Source organism: Etheostoma spectabile, chromosome 2 (assembly GCF_008692095.1).
Source record: "Etheostoma spectabile isolate EspeVRDwgs_2016 chromosome 2, UIUC_Espe_1.0, whole genome shotgun sequence".
Classification (NCBI taxonomy): domain Eukaryota; kingdom Metazoa; phylum Chordata; class Actinopteri; order Perciformes; family Percidae; genus Etheostoma; species Etheostoma spectabile.
Window position 1 is genome coordinate 23,007,384 of NC_045734.1, and position 17,704 is coordinate 23,025,087.

The window sequence follows — 17,704 nt, forward strand, 5'->3', positions numbered from 1 at the left end:
TGTGTGTGTGTGTGTGGGGGGGATTAGGAGAAAATAAACATCAAAGAAAACCAGAAAGTTCAACAAAGTCACTCATTGTTACATGTTCCTCTCTTCTGCCCCAGGAAGCATTTTTACTGGTGTTACAGTGTACATCTTGCCTGCTGGAATAGGAACTGCCAGATGCCAAATCTTTCAAAGACAAATTCAGCAGAATGGAGGACAGACGGAGAGTTCACTGTGTCCCAGTGTCACTCATGTTGTTGTGGATGACAACATGAACAGGGACAGGGCTCTGCGCTTACTGAAAGTGCATTGTATGCCCTCTGGAGTCCAACTGGTGAAATGCATTTGGTTGAGCTTGTGCATCAGTGAGAAACAAATGCTGGAAGTTGACAGCTACAGCCTTATTTCACCCAAGAGGTTAATCACCTAATATTACTCTTTTTAGAATGTTAACTTGTATCTATTTTTCACTTGTATGTTACGTTTATTGCTTACAATTGAAGCATTTACAATATTATGTTGCCATGGAGACAACAGATATATGTTATAGTATTCAAGGAGTTGTCAGTCTTATAACATCTTTTATTGTTCTCCTCACACAGGGAATCTGAAACCAAACATGACAATATTAAAGAAGAGGAATCGAATGTAAAGCCTGCTGCAGAAGCTATTGCAGAACCAGTGTCTGATCAGGCCAGGCAAGAGGAGACCATAGACATGGTAGGTTTCTATGTGATATGTACAGGTTTTGCAGTCTTTCAGTCAGTCACCGGTTGGTTACTCTCCCTTTGCAAGAGCTATCTCCACAGGGCTGTGGAGTGAGGTCTGGCTACACCACAGATACCTTCTAGAATAGGAGAAAAAAAAACCTCTGGGTTGTTTGCATTTTTTTTTTTAACCAATTACAATTGTCTTGGCAACGCTAAGTTCCAGGCGCAGCGATGGTGTTTCTGCAAAATGCTCTCGGCAAGGACATTTTTTTGGTGGAACATTTGCACCCTGCAAAAGAAAACGCCACAAACAATATTAGATTAACTGTTCACACAATAGAATAATGAGAGGTATTTAAATTAGATGGATACATGGTTAAACTTAATTTGCTCCTACCAGTGTATTGCTGTGTGTACTTCATCCTTAGCAATCCCCACCAATCGGTCCAGACACGTACCAGTTAGATAGTAAACGTATTCTTTGTAAATCGTTACAGTCATTTACCAAAGAACCAAGCAGATCTGCCTTGTTGCACAATCCAAATTCAGAACTTGCCATTTTCAGTGTGGGGCTTTCTAGCTCGAAGTTTGTTGTTGTTTCCCTCAGTGAAAGTATTTGGAGAACGGCAACACACAGAGAGCGGAAGGTGAGGGGCAAAGCTTTATCCTGGAAATGTACTTATGTTGATCCAGACTACCATCTGGTACAATAGGGAGCAAAAGCTAAACCTTGAACACACATTAACAAGTCTGTGTGTGTTATACTTTAACTAACTTTAACTTGATCACATTTTACTCTCAGACAGTCACTAAGGAGGACGTGCGAGGAGACGAAGACGGCGTCTCACAGAGTGACCTGGAAGCTCTCATCACTGGCCAGCACCCTAAAGAGGAGACTCCTGGCCCCAGCCTAGACCCTGGTTCAGACTCTGCTGCTCAGCAGGCGCTCTCAGGGAAGTGGGTCTGTGCCCAGTCCTCTCAGTCCAAAAGTAATAACTTCAACAAACACATCACAGACAAACTAGAAGTGCTGGCCAAGGCCTACACACACCAGGGAGACCGGTGGAGGGCGCTGGGCTACTCCAAGGCTGTCAACGCACTGAAGAGTTACCACAAGCCTATTACATCATATCAGGTAACCTAATACAGTTGTTTTTGTTGTTGCTAGTGTCAGTATAGTTGTTACAGTTTTTTGTAAACCCTTCACACACGTCTCAAAACACAACCCTCGCTGAGACACACACACTGCCAGTCAGAACACACAGAGTAAAAACACTAGCGTCAAACACCATTACAGAAATTACAAACTTTCTCATATTTACAGTTTGAACAATTTGAGTGACTTCACACTACTCAATAGTTTCTTTAAAGAAAATATATAGATGTTATAATATACCAATTTTACATAAGGTAAACAAGAAGGAATACATCAATTTGCGTCAATACAGTATTTTGTCTCTAGTAATTTATGGAAATACTGAAAAAAACTAAAGGTGCATTAGAGTAACAAAGAATAGTGTGACTGATCCTGCCTCTCTCTTGCATCATGCGGCAAGTTATCTTCATCACATTGGATGTCTGCATCACCTCTACATACTAATGAATGTGGTGTTGCCATTGCTTTCACTTCCATTACTTTCTGAAAAATAGTAAGAATGCAGTTTAACTATTGAAAAGATATGGTGTTTTTTACATTTCTTTTTTTGCTGTGTATTTAATCTCAGACATCTTACCTGAACATTTTGGTGTCTTTGCTCTTTTACCTGTTTCTCGCAAACCGTACATTTTATATATGTTTAATTCTTATTGTTTCATTCTTATTTGGGGTTAGTATACAAAAAAGGCTTTCTGAGCTTTCTCTGTATAAATATTGTATATGTTCACTAACTAGTCTAAAACAAGACACCTGCTTAGTCTTTTAAATAAAAAATCAGCAGTTTGATAGGCACCAGACTGAAATCTATTCTGTTTTGTCTGCGTGGTTAACAGTTGTGACAGCAGTGTTTTAGCATTTAAACAAGGTGCTGTAAATCCACAGTGTTGTGCACATTGTGGTTAAAGTCATGGGATAGGTGTGTAGAGTTTTGAAAACTGTGTTCAAGCAATAAAAAACTAATTAGTTTGGTCCACACGAACTGCTGCTGTGAGTTTGAGTTTTGTACATGTGTCCAGTTGTGTCCACTGTTGTTTAGCAATAAAAAAAAAACTGTAAACATACTGTAGTACTTTTTATCGGATGACATGAAAGTACACCAATTTTTTTTGTGTTGCCAAATACAGGTATATTTTTTCTTGAATCAAACTCTTTTTTTCTTTTGTTTTAGGAAGCTTGTCAGATCCCAGGAATTGGAAAACGCATGGCTGACAAAATTGATGAGATCATGGAGAGCGGTCACTTGCGGAAACTGGACCACCTCGGGGAGGCTGTGCCAGTGTTGGAGCTTTTTACTAACATCTGGGGTGCAGGAGCTAAAACTGCCCAGCTGTGGTACCAACAGGTAGAGACACACATCAAATCAAAAATATTAAAGGCACATCTGAATTGAATTTGATTTGCACTTCAGCACTCTGACATCTTTTTAAACATCACATGATCAAGATGACGGCGCAGTGGATGTGACGCGTGCCTTTGGTGGGGGGAAATCCGGGTTCATTCCCACTGCAAACATTAACCAATGTGTCCCTGACGTTTAACCCCTCGTTAACCTCTGACATATTTAGCAGTTGTAAGTCGCTTTGGGAAAAAAGCGTCAGCTAAATGACATGTAGTGTAATGTCATAACTACAATCCAGATTGAAAGTGGATTATAACATCCTTATCTGATTTTGTGAATCTCAAATAATCTGTCGGTCTGTGGATCCCAAATATTTAGGCGCTTCTTCATCTGAGACTTTTGTTAATAATAGTTCAGCTGTGGGCTATAGAATCTAATTTTAATAAAGTTGATACCTAAGGCAAGAAGGACACAGGAGGGAAATAGTCAAATTTTCAAGTTTTTATAGAAATTATATTTGTCTTTTAGGGATTTCGCACATTGGAGGACATCCGCACAAAAGCCCACCTAAGCAACACTCAGAAAATAGGACTCAAGCACTACGATGACTTTCTAGACCGAATGCCCAGAGAAGAAGCAGCAGCCATAGAAAAAGTGGTAATGCGTCTTCATTTTTTGCAAAATCTACATGAATGACTATGTTTGCATCTTTCACCACGTTAATGTGTTTATTCAAGTGCATAGAGGTGAGACATCTCTGAAAAGGTTCCACGCACTAACCCTCAGTAATTTGGAAGCAGAAGGCTGGAAGTAGGAAACGGTTTGTGTCAACTTTCCTTGACTGCTTGATAATGGGAAAACCAGACTGTGTTCTCACAAAGTGGAGCATCCCAAAGGGGAAAAACTAACTCTTGAAACTTGCGGCATCTTAAGTTAGCCAGATAGCTGTTCACTCCAGAGCGTTGAGTACAACGCTAGTTGTTTTCATATTGTATTACTTGGATTTTCATTTTTCCTCCAAAGCTGCCAGATATAAAGTGCACATTAGATAGATGACAAAAGCATGTGTACTCCCTCAGGCTTGTCAAAATAATATGTGATGCTTTAGCAAGCCTACCTCCCAGCATTTGGCTTGAAACAGAAAAGCACACTGGCAAACAAGCACGCTTTTACTTATTATTGAGAAGCCAATGATCTAGAAAAAAAAACCTCCATCACTCTAGGATGGATAATAGCCTATGTTTTGTCTCTTCTGTTTTGGGTGTATGTGCAGGTGAGAGATGCTGTCCAGGCCATAGACCCAGGCCTCTTGGCAATGGCATGTGGCTCCTACCGTCGGGAAAAGGCCACATGTGGAGATGTGGACATACTTATAACTCATCCTGATGGCAAGTCCCACAAGGGGGTTTTCAGCAAAGTTTTACAGAGTCTTCATGACAGTGGTAAGCTCCCTCTCCTCTTATGTTTAAGGTTTGTATGATGTAATATTCATTTGTTTGCCGTCGGAGAAACCTAAAAAAAAATGACTTTATTTTGAAGGGTTTTTGACAGACGACCTGGTGAGTCATGAGGAGAACGGAGAGCAGAAGAAATACATGGGTGTGTGCCATTTGCCAGGACCCGGCCACCGCCACCGCAGGCTTGACATTATAGTAGTGCCCTACAATGAATTTGCCTGTGCTCTCATGTATTTCACCGGGTCGGCACACTTTAACCGCTCAATGAGAGCCCTGGCAAAGACAAAAAAAATGAGCTTATCAGAGCACTCGCTAAACAAAGATGTGGTGCGTCAGGGTAACTTGAAGGTGTATAGTGGCACGTCATTTGCTACACCAACAGAGAAGGATGTTTTTAGTCTTTTAGGCGTACCTTACAGACAACCTCATGAAAGAGACTGGTGAAGATTTGCCAATCACCAAGCCTGTCACAATGCCTTGTCAGGTTTTTATACAGAAATCATGATAATGAATGATAACAATGGTAACTCATGGTAACAATCATGCTCTATCAGTTTTAAGGATGTTTTACTGCTGTACAGATCATTCAAGAGCCCTGTGTGACTTGAATGCTAATTTAATTCTACAGATTATAAGGTTGAGTTCACTCAAATCTCCTAAACAACACATTTTTCTTTCTTAATTGTTGAAGTGATCTGTGCTGAGGTTGTGAGATGTTCACCTCTGAAACCCCTGCTGCCACCCCAATACAACCCAATGAATGGGATTGAGTTATAGGGTCCAGAGCCTTTGAGAGTAATAATGTTTATTTTGAAGGGATTGTTTCCGTTTTTTCAGCGGACAGCAGTTGGATTAAGTCAAGTAACAAAGAATATTGTTAAGATAAAATGACTTGTTACACAAGGCTGGCAGCAGAAGTTTTAAAGAAGAATATTCTAACACATTAACATGTTAAAGGTGCCCTGGTACACAAAACCATTTTTTACTTGTATTTTAATTTAAATATGTTAGGTCCATAAGTGTTATGTCGTGAATGTGAAAATGAAATGCCACCTCCTCTGTCAGCCACTAAAGAGATATAAGCGGAGGAATCAGCCCAATTATAATTACAAAAGCTGGTCGGTCTGACGTCATGTTGCCTGAGCTCATTACTATTCATGAGCTCGCCCAGCTGCGCTAGGTAAAGGATACTGATAGCCTCATTGGCTAGCTGTTAGCCAATCAGAGTCAAGCAGCTTAGCTCGTTGAATATCAACGACAACTGGCACAAATCGAGTCTTCCTGCAGGCTTTCTATACCACATTAGAATGGCTTGAAACATGTTAACCAAGGCATTTTTTCCACAAAAATTTTTAAAATCCTTGGTAGAACTTCAGATATTACCACAAAGTAATGAAATTCGTGGGCAGGGCACCTTTTGATCGCAAACTATGTGCAGGAGTGGATGCCTCTAGAAGTAAATGGAAATATTTGTGATTGTGCAAGTTGAGTGAACACAGTATACAGAAATTTTAATATGGGTGATGCTTGATGTCGTATATTTTATGAAAGATGAATAATGGTAATAAAGTATATCAAAGGGTAAAGGAGATCTTTTCCTGGTTCTTCATTTTTTTCAGAACTGCACAATAATTTACTTAGGACTGTATTAGGTTTACAGGCCTCCTTCAGAAATAGGGAAGACAGTTCTAGTTTCAGTATAAATTGGCACGTACACAGAATGGGTATTAATTTGACATTTGACTGGCCTTGTGAACAATCACTTGTATCACTTTTTATGAAAAGGATATAATATGGTTAAAGGGTCGCGAGGAAAGAATTGATTTTAAACACGTGCTCGTTAACTCGAGAAGAGATGACAGTGTTTTGTACATGTGTCCCCATAAATTTCAGGAGGGGAACGCTGGTGTAGTCTAATGTATTGTAGTGGGTATACTGGACTTCATATTGGCCAGAATCTGCCTTTGGGGGAGGTGCTATGTCCTAGGGTCTGGGTGTCCTCCCCCAGGGAAGTTTTGAGCATAAATGACTTAATTGCCTATATTCGGATACACTTTTATGCACCAATTTACGGTGAAAATACCTTTATTTAGCCTATATGAAGAAAGAAAACGTAGATGACAATTCAAAATATATCAAAAATATAATGGAAAGTATGTTGTTGCATGTCACTGAGCATTGTTAAGTGGATATGGAAATCCTGGAGCTTTCTAACCCGATTTCCACCGAATGCGTAACGGTTGTAGATCGACTCCGCTGCGTGTCGGCTCCGTGCTCCGTGCTCCGCCGTCCGTCAGTACCCACCAGGTCCGGATTTGTTGACTGGCAGCTGAAGTCTCGAGGACCCACGAGATCTCGTAAATTCATGTAGAATTGAACCACAAAAACAACAACAGTTTGTTTCCATCCAGAGGAATAGAGAGGAAACAACTGCTGTGTTTTCGAGGTGTAGGATAGGGAAATATGATCCGCTGTGAGCACAGTCCATTTTTATTTTGAAAATTAACCGGATGTTTTATTTTGTTTCTGCACTCGACTTCCTGTCCCGCACTATCTGCCGTGTGCTGAATTGCTGCGGAGCTCTCCGGCGTCCGGCAAAAATAGAAGCTCTGTGTATCTGCCCCAGAGGGCTGCGGATCCCCGGAGCTGGGACGGAGTCGGGCCGATCAGTGATTGGTCTGTCCTTTCCCAGCTGGCCCAAGTTGTCCAATCACGGGTCAGTCCGCAAAACTAGTGGCGAACTACGCAACTGAACGCCCATCACGTTGCGCACATGGATCGGACAGAGGTGACCACGCCACACCCAGCAGACCAAGGCAGAGTGCCTTAGCTGGAGGAGAAGCTTGTGTAACAGCTGTATCAGTGGCACCGACAGCAACCAGTTGCGCCAGCGAGCACCGTGCCTTGTTGAAATGTCCAGTGCGCAGAGGAGGCGGCGCATGCAGCGGCCTCTCAGAGCGACAGGGCCCGCGAAATAGTTGAGGATATTCGGACAGTTTGTGAACAGTGTTTGCATGCGTATGTTTTTGCCTAAGCTGTAACGTTATCTACTTTTCGGAGGAATGAGAGGCGAATGTTCGGCTCTTAAAATGGGATTGTTTTTGCACGCTGTTGGCTCTGTCAACCCAACCGAGTCCGCAGCAGACAGGGTAAGGTTGAGCAGTCAAAAACAAGGCTCTCTCTCACAGGACTGTTAGCTAGCTAGTTACCAGGCTAAGTTAGCAAACTCATGGCATTAGTGCAGTACCGTATATCCGTTGTCGTTAGTGACTTGCTTCAACCTACTGCGTGTGTCAAGAAAGAGGTTTAGCAGGCTGACTGAGTTCAGTTGCTAATTGCGATAGCTAACGTACCTAACCTTGTTGAAGTAAAGGGACACTTATGAGCCAACTAGGGCCTCGCTCTGTTGTGTTTATGGTAAAAAAAAAGAAAGAAGACATTTTAGCCAGAAGAGACTTGCATAAACAATAAAAGCAGTTATTCGGGTATGAATGCAGTCACACCGGTGGACATAACGACTAGTAATATTGGAATTAATCTTTGCCAGCAAAACTGTAAATGGTTATATTAATCAATGAGCCTAATAGCTACTCTGTAAAGATAATGTTGATGATTTTATTGTATGTATGTTGACAATTACATTGTTATAATCTCAGCAGTCTTACCCTTTTAACGCTACATGTTTTCGAGACATACTGGGGTGGCAACATTATATGTTGTGCTGGTTATGGGTACACTAATGCATGCATAATTTGAGTAATGTATTAATAAGTCAGCATCCAGTACTGGTCCTTATCCACAATTAACATAGGGCAGTCTAGGCTATATTTAGTCAGTAATCATTCTTGGTCATATGAAACTTCTAAGTCTGCACAACACGAGTATGAAACCACAAACTAGCTAACTACTAACTAAGTAAGAATAATGTGTAACTGTGTGTGGAAGAGGCAGCAGATGTAGCATCATGTTGTAGCAAGCGTGTGTGACTTACAGTAGCATGAGTAAATAGATGCATTAACAACATTCTGCATTCTTGCATCTTCATTTTTACTGATAAGAAACTCAGGGATACTTCACAACTAATTCATAAACTAGACTTAATCAATTTGAATGATCATCCAGGTAAGGGCGCAACTGGCATCCCTGTCACATAATTCCTTAATAATTTGCAGTTACTGTAAATGTGAGCTCTTTGTCATTCCATTGGTTGTAAAAAAGGTGGGAGAGAACCTCTCAGTAATTACCCATACCAAGATGTAATCAGTCCTTTCATACAAGATATCACCCTCTTTGTTTTATCAGTAGCTCATGTGCTCAAATATCTCTGAACCCTTTCAAAATCTTATCTACAGCCAGATTATATGCCTTTATTCTAGTTTAACCAGTTCATGACCTGCATTGTTTCATTGATGTAATCAATGGCTGTTGTGTATCAATCAAACTACTCTATTGATCTCTAGATTGGGAGGGGATTGGGTTTGTTACATATGCTCCATTCTTGATAGGGCTACTTGATATGAAGAAAATATGCAAATAATTTAATGTATGCGACTAAGTTATTGCATTCTGGTAAATTCGGAAAATCACATAACTTTACTGCAATGCAGTCTTTAAAACCAGAAAAAAGACAACACTTATGTCATATCACATTATTACGATATCCAAAATCAAAAACGATATCTAGTCTCATATCACAATATCAATATCATATTGATATGGCCCAGCCCTACTTACATTATAAAGTGCAGTTTTCCACTGAATATTTCTTTCAACTAACAGAAGAAATCTCGCAATGTGTCGCAGCCTTTTGCGATGTGTATATCGCACCAGTTGATATTGAATAAAATAGAATAGGACATTTTTAAACAAATTATGAAAATGAAAATATGTTCATTTTATATAATATATTTTATATATTATAAAAATGTGCATTTTATAGGTAGCTTACCTGGTTGAGGATGTGCTCCATGCACTAAGACTCCTCACCCCAGCGGCCCAGGTTTGATTCTGACCCGCGGCCCTTTGCTGCATGTCATCCCCCTCTCTTTGACCTCTTTTCTGTCCTCAGCTATCCTATCCAGTTAAGGCCAAACGCCCAAAAATTATCTTTAAAAATTAAAGATATGAGTACTACAATATATACAACACTGTAAATAATATAAGTGCTGAAAATTGGGTCTTTTTTGGTATAGAACCAACAGTTCTGTGTCTAAGCTTTATTGTAGTCATTTAAAGGTCCCATATTGTAAAAAGCAAGATTTCCATGTCTTTTTTTTCATTTTAAAGCAAGTCGGGGGGCTATTTAAATACTGTGCCTTTTAAAAGAGCTGTCAGGACTTTGTGTGGTTGTGATGTAACAACTATACCAAATACTATATACTGTAGACAGCAAATGTAGAAAATCTGGAAATGTGGACCACCCAGAGCAGAATAGGCTTATTTGGGAGGGGGCTTAATGAGATTGGTGCTAAAATCAAGCATTTAAAAAACAGGTATATTCAGACAGACAGTATGAGTTAGTGCATTTCGTTCATTTAAGCATGTAAACATGTTCTAGGTAAAAACCCAAAATACAAGTAGTTATGAAACTTTAGAAGTAACAGCTCTTATATCTAAAAGTGCTGGCAAATTGTTGTTCTAACTTTTAGATATGAGGCAACTTGTGCTTGTTGAACTAAACTCCTCAGCTGTTAAAGTTTGTTCTGGGGGGGGGGGTGTCTGGCATTAACGGTTTCCAGTAACGCATCAGTGGTGTTTTGTTATGCATAACCTTGATGGCTATGAAAGAGCACCTTTCTTTGTTGCAGGACAGAATGATAAATAAGGGGTTAGCGAGGTCTTGCATCAGCTAACTTGCCAAGTCCTACAGGCCTGTGCTAAGTGGATCAAGTCTGACTGCGCAGTCAGAATGAACTAGAACTGTAGCTAATTATCTCCAGGAACAGTATTTGATAGTCACCAGGGGATTTTTGAACTGTTCTCATTGTCTGCTCATGTCATCAGCTGCTCATTATTAAGGTTGATTATTTTCGAACGCAGCAATCATTTCTGGAATGGTAACCAAATCTGCCTTTAATCTGGAAGTATTGCACGAGTGAGGTGGATAGTTTCATTGTTGCCTGTTAAGATCGGAGACAGGTAGAATCTAGTCTGTCTGGATTCTTTGCTCTCTGTCTTATAAAATAGGTTATTCAGAGATACTCTCCGATGACCTACATGTTTTTTTAGGTTCAGCTGTGGGGTGGACACCCTGATAAAATAAAACTAGGTGATACCTAGTTTTGTTTTTTATTACTTTATTGCAATGTTCTTTCATCATCATTCAAACAATTTTTTACTTAAGAGTCAATTGCATTAAAAAAAATAGTTTTTATAAAACCCAGGTAAAACAAACCAGACCACAACAAAGCAAACAAAGAAAAAAAGGATATGAAGGTTAGGGAAGGGGTTATTGGGATTGTAATGGGGAAGGAGTATTTTTTTGCAACTCTTGGGCTAGATTGAGATAATATTTTATTTTACAGATTCTGTCTTTGGGGTGGATCTTATTCCATTTGCGCATTTTTCAAATATCTACAAAATATTGCAGAAGCTCACCATTGGAGATAATATAATGTAAAATACAAATGAGAAAAATAATTAAAAAATAAAAAACATCAGTAGAAGATTGGATTGAATCCATAACTGGAATCTTTCACCTATTTTTTTTAAAGATTACATGGAGCACTTTTTCTTTACAAAGACCTATTTATGAAACCTTGACCCCCCCCCCCCCCCCCCCCCCCCCCCCATACTCAGCAGTCTTTATGCAGCGCATGCAAAAGACCCAAACAATCTAGGTGGTTATTTGTATCGAATTGCAAGAAGGACTCAGCCTGCCAAGTAGAGAGAACATGGTGGAGGTTAGTAACTGAATCAGGAAAAACAGCTGAAGTTATCAGAGACAAAGTGGGGAAACAGAGCATCATGTGTTTATTACACAGTTAAATCCTGTTGTTAAATGTTCAGGCTGCTTTTTTTTGTAAATGACATGTTAAGGTTGAAACAGCTGTTGAGAAATGACTAATCTTTTGGGTTTGAGGTTGTGGACACATTTGTAAGCAGCTCAGCAGCTTGGTTTGTGCTGATCGGGTGGCTGCAGATCATTCCTGTGTTACTGCTCTGTGTCTGGCTTTCTCAGTGCTTTTCTTGCCGTTCTCCTCAGGCCTCACACACCTCTCACCGCCGTGTACTGTACCAGCTAGGAGCTCGCTCTCTGCTGCTTGGAAATTTCCGTAGAGCAATCCGTGTGTGTGTGTGTGTGTGTGTGTGTGTGTGTGTGTGTGTGTGTGTGTGTGTGTGTGTGTGTGTGTGTGTGTGTGTGTGTGTGTGTGTGTGTGTGTGTGTGAAGAGAAAGAGAGAGAGGTAGGCAAGGAGAAGGAGTCAGAGAATGTTTTAGAAGTGTTTGACTTCTTTTGTGGGATAATGACCCAGGAGGTTGGAGGTACTCGTCTTGGATTTTTGGACCCTGGATCATCATGCCTCACAATCTGGGACCTGTGCTGGTAATCTATAGAAAACAAAACTATCTTTCTATAAAACCGTTGTCTAGCTAATCATTAAGCTAATCTAGAAGAAACCATCTGAGGGATCTTCCTGGAAAAATCCACAGGCTTGTCTCATGATTTTGATTACAGTGCTTCTTGTCTTTTGGCACTATGCAGATTAATCTGATCTAATTATGGTCTTGCCTGTGTCTTGTTACAACTTAACGTTTTACAGGCATGATGAATACTCTTAAGTCAAGTTTACCTTTTAATCAGGCATAGCTGCTATTTTGCTATATTGACGTTTAAAACAAACTTTTGTAGTGGAGACAAAGGCCTTATTGATTTTGGATGAAAGTGGACTGGTGAGTCAATTTTTTTTTTTAATTTTAAAGTTCTGATTAGGCCTCTGCTAAACCTTTTAAGTTCAATTTGTGTATTAGATCAGCGGCAACATCCAGTTTTGCGCTGGCTGCGGTTCAGAAATTTGCACTTGATATGGGCCCTAAACACCTTTCCACCACGAGTGGCTAAGTTGTATACTTCCGAGCTATGGATGTTGGCTACAACTTAGATATCTGCAGTCTTATTATTATTCTAAATCAAAGATCAGGGCTAGGCATGTAAAAACTACTCAGTTCCAATCCTATACTACATACTAACTGTGCAAAGGATGTACTATATCTTTACAATATACAGTTTTTTTTCTGGTAAGTATATAAGAAATCAATTTTTATAATGTTTTTGCAGCTTTGAGTATTGCCTCCCTTTCATTTTGTGAATTGCATTGTGGGATAGTAATGTACATCAACAGCACAATCTTTAAGTATACATACTGACTTTCTTTGTCATTTTTTCTCTGTGTAAAAACTACACACCATACATAGTGGATAGTACATGTATACTACTTACAATATACGTTTAGAAATATGTATATTTCTAAATAGAAAAAATAAGAAATGTGTCAGGAGAAGTCACGACACCAAAGGCTTATGTAACGGACCTCCCCTCAACTTAAAGGTGCTCTAAGTGATGCCACGCGTGTTTTAGGCAACACAAATGTCACATACAGCAAAGATGTCCTCTATCCGTGAGCTGCCTGTCCCCAGAACACACTGTAAAAAAAAAAAACGCGGTCTCTGTAGACAGCCCAGGGTCTACAAATGGCAACAAAAATAAACTGGGCCCACCTGCACCACGAAGCATAAACAAACAGTGTTCCAGCGTTCCAGCCAATAACCAACAAGAAGGATTTGGGGGTGGTGGTGGTGTTTTAGTGCACAGAAGGGAGGGGACGGGATGAGGAGGATAGAAGGGCAAGCTAGTCTGGTTCTGTTTGAAAATACTTTGAACGTCAACAAAAAGTAACGTCACCCAACATCGCTTAGAGCACCTTTTTAAGGAGAAAAAAAGGAATAAACTAGCTTTAGAGCAATTCATATCAGAAATAATCCTTTTTCACAGTAGACATGTTGACATGTCACAATAGGAAAAGCAAAGGTGTTAATAGTAAGATTAGAGCTGCTTCAGTTTCAGGGTGCTGGTATTGCGCATGCCGACTCACTAGGACACTTGAATAAAACGGAGTGAAATCCAATGCAAGACAGGTGCGCGGTCTCAGAGGGCTTTGGGTGCTCTGCTAAAGTGACAGTAGCTCATAAACAGGATTAGCAGCATTCCCAAAACACAAAAATGTAATGGCCTTGGTTAACAATTTAATAATTTCATCATTACCCAGCTGGGTAAACACTCAACTGGGCTGTGTGGTTAGAGGCTAGAAGTACAGTACATACTGTAATGTACTAATAATGTGCTGTATTTAACCTCAAATCCCTTGCCTGTACTTTATTACACTCTTGTAATCTCAATTGAACTTGTTGTACAGCTCTTAAAAGCAGTTGACATAGACAAACGTTCCCCAAACCATTTTTGTTCTACTTTTTCGTTGGACTTGTTTTTGTTGTTCAGTGTAAAACACAGAACAAACATAATTTCACCTTGAGTCAAAAAATGAAACATAAATCATTATTGGCACAGCACACCTTAACCGGATGCCGTGAGATGGCATTGCATTGAGGTGTTGATCATACTTCCCTTTTTTTAAAGTGACACTGCTTCTCTTTCAGAATCTACTGCACTGTGAAGGTATTAACAACCAGAGCTATGTCTGTGAGTCCGGACACTGCTGTGGGAAGTCTCAGTGCTGCAGCTACTACTATGAGCTCTGGTGTAAGTATCTTGTTTATTTTATTTCCTTTTTGATCTTCTTCTAACCCCTATTTTCCACCAGGCGTGTTTGCAATGTGTTCTCCCTCGCAACCCCCGCGAGCGATCGCCGCCATTCAGTTTAATGCTTGATAATCCACCAGCCGTACGTCCGGCACGTCCCAGACGCGTGCGTGAAGTTGCGCTCCTCTCCGCTATAGATACGCACCAGGTGTATTTTCACCCAAGCCGCGGGCTGTTCAAACAGCCGGGCAGGAAGGGAAACAGCGAGAACATCCAGTCAATTTACCAAAACACCGACTCTGATCAATTATCGATTCCGTTTCTTTGATAACTGGAGTTGAAAGGGCTGACATGCTTATTTCAACGGAGTTTCACGCTACATTTACACGTTAGCACCAGGTTTGCTAACATTACTCGTGTTTGCAATTTGCAAAACGTTACGTGTATCTATAAAAAAAATAAAATAAAATGTAACGTTAGTATTCACCACAATTTTGGCAATTCGACCAAGCTATTTGTTTCACTACAATTTGACTTGCCTGGCTGCGACGAGGTAGTAGAAGGCTCAGGGTTGACGGAGGAAGCAGCAGGAGCAGCAGGCAGGGAGACCGGCGCAGCACGTTGAACACAGTACACTCCTTATTGACGTCCACACCATGCATGCGTAAATGTTTAATTATATTTGTAGCGCATCCTCCAATGCAAGAAATACTTGCATCACAGATGTTGCACTTTGCCAACCTGGGATTTTTTTATGTAAAATGAAGCCACACCTTTGAGCGCCGCTGTGTGTGCTCCATGGCGGAGCCAGCAACACAACAAGAGCCTGGCAGTACAGTGACCGGCTGGCCGCTACGGAAAGCAAAACTTGCACGTGTTAAATTCAGATTGGAACCGTTCATTGGATTCCAATCCTAATTTTCCAAAGGGTTCCAAGTTGGAAAAGATTCTCAATGCCCAATACAACTTGGACTACAGTGGAATATCGAAGTCACCCTCCCTCTCTGTAGCCAAGATGTTCCTAGCCCTGAATGACTTTGTCATTCATTTCATTGAAAAGGCGTTGGCTAGATTTAATGGTAGCTATAGTTTTGCTCCATTGCTTTTTGAAATTAAATGATGTAGGAACTCCATCTCATCTTACCATGGCATTGCCTCGGAACGCCATGTAGGAGGTGGGGCGTCTCGTCTATCCAAAAACAGAGAAAAAAGCCGTCATCACCCGGGTTGCGTTTTAGTTTCAACATCAGGGGAAACACAGACGGCAGGGTGTTTGTGTGTTGCAGGACCAAGGCACAGGACTTGCAGCCACACAACTGCAATACTGTTTTGGTACCTTGTTTATTTCTGTTTTCAGTGCTTCCAAACTTCGTTTTTTGCATTACATATAACTACTGAGTTTATTTATATATTTTTTAACTACTTGAGTTATAAAACACCTTAATTTGTCTTGGTTTTTAAGTGTCCCAATCCCTGTGTTTAACAATGGTTTAAAGGTCCTATATTCTGCTTATTTTCAGGTTACTACATGTATTTTGTGTTTCTACTAGAACATGTTTATATGCTTTATGGTTAAAAAATACTTTTTTCTCATACTATCCGTCTGAATTCATCCTCTGTCTGTCTGAAACCCTCTTTTTTAGCGCCTGCCTCTTTCAGCCCCTCTGCCTAAAAGGCCAGTTTGCTTTGATTAGTTAGTGCTACCAGGTCTTCCAAATCTGCAATCATGGCCTCTCTACACCATCATTTCAGCCGGAGAATGACTGTAACGGAACTGTAGCGGCATTTTCTACCTATATGTAGTATAGTTCTGACATCACAACCTTACTGAAGTCCCGACGGCTCGTTTAAAGGCACTTTTCCGAATACCGGGTGCGTGCATTTCTCTGTGGATTGAGCGTTTTTCATACTTCATCCTTTCATACTTGATTATTACTGGCCGACCCTTCCCTTTTAAGACAGGTAGGCATGTGGGCAACGTGTGTATGTGACGTTAGTCCGACGGTTTATTGTTATGGGAAGTGAGGCTCTCCCTGTGCAGAAACGTACTGTAGACAGCAGCTGCTGCTGACGCAGTGATGCACAAAGTTTTCGATGGGTAATCAGTGAAGCTACAGTAGTCAGTGTTTTATGTTCGCTGCAAATTTGAACTAAATCCCCTGATTAATGCAACATAATCACGACATCTACCGGCCATTTCCCCCGCAGAAAGCTGCTACCAGTCAGGCTAAAGCTAATATAGTTAGCCAAAAGAAACAAGGGGTCTGTCCGTCCTAACTAACGTTACGGTTCGGAGCCGCGACACTGGAAACCTAACACTAATCTACAACAGAAGTCTGTGTCTGATCTAACGTCATTTACACAGATTGAATTGTTCTTCAGAGTTTGTTGCTAGTGCGTGTGACATGCAGGTCTGATCAATTTATCAAACAACCTGAAATTTAGAGGAAGCAACATGCAGTCATTGTCATACACTTTAGCCTGGATTGATTTTGCCTGTATTATATGAATATAAATGTGTCATGCTAGTCAACCAGCGTATTTCTACCTAATTTCCCTCTCCAAATTCACTTCAGAAGAGTAACAGCGCTTACTTGCTTTTGTGTAAAGCATTAAAGTTTAACATAGAAGGGTTCACATTTGAAAAGATCATGTTTAATTTTTATCTTCTATGTTAATGCACTCCCCTACAAAATCACGGCAGTAGTCGAGAATGATTTATTATTTCCAAATATTCAAAAAATTACTTTTTCTTTTTTCCTATCGCAATATATATCATAGGGAAAATGTATTTGATTTATTTGTCAGGGACAATGAACCGCACATTATTACATACGTAATTATTATAGTCAAGGCCATAACAACATGTGTAGATGTGTTGCATAAAAGGTTCTTAGTCAATAGGCTAATTTGCAACCCCCGTCCCTGGTCAGGTCTTTCTAAAAACATAATCCAAATAACAATTTTAAAAGAACAACATAGTGCGAGTTACACTGTCAAGCAGCCAAGATTGTAGACATTGTATACCAAAATATTACATCAACAGTTAACAAAGTTGAGACCACATTACACAAACCAACGCATCACGTAACTGCACAAACCCCAAGCACCCAGCTGCTCGCACCTGCTCACCTATACCCACCCCAATAGTGATGGGCCTGGGCTGCCAAAGGTTCATCTCCCATACCCAGACCCAGATCAAACAGTGGCGCCTCATTATTTGTTTATGATCTATTATTTTCAGTGCTTGTTTGTATAAGGATATGATGGGTTTGACCGGGATGCTTGGCCCCATACAGTAA

General features: G+C 40.4%; 2 protein-coding genes across 3 annotated transcripts in view; both read left to right on the plus strand.

Annotated features, from left to right (window-relative positions):
- poll (polymerase (DNA directed), lambda) overlaps positions 1-6,229 on the plus strand; it is a gene marked incomplete at its 5' end in the record, with an annotated part of 6,441 nt that extends 212 nt beyond the window's left edge. The window contains 7 exon segments of the mRNA XM_032528024.1: positions 105-402; positions 588-705; positions 1,498-1,830; positions 3,020-3,193; positions 3,719-3,847; positions 4,464-4,632; positions 4,730-6,229. Coding sequence (XP_032383915.1) covers positions 105-402; positions 588-705; positions 1,498-1,830; positions 3,020-3,193; positions 3,719-3,847; positions 4,464-4,632; positions 4,730-5,091 — 1,583 coding nt within the window.
- A 1,040-nt stretch (positions 6,230-7,269) lies between these two features.
- The window catches only part of wbp1lb (WW domain binding protein 1-like b), a 17,013-nt gene continuing 6,578 nt past the window's right edge, over positions 7,270-17,704 (plus strand). The window contains exons 1-2 of one of the 2 annotated variants that reach the window (XM_032528058.1): positions 7,270-7,796; positions 14,300-14,402. In XM_032528058.1, coding sequence (XP_032383949.1) covers positions 7,710-7,796; positions 14,300-14,402 — 190 coding nt within the window. In that variant the 5' untranslated portion in view covers positions 7,270-7,709. Of the gene's footprint in view, positions 7,797-11,980; positions 12,192-14,299; positions 14,403-17,704 lie in introns of those variants that run through there. The other variant, XM_032528068.1, reaches the window with a different exon arrangement.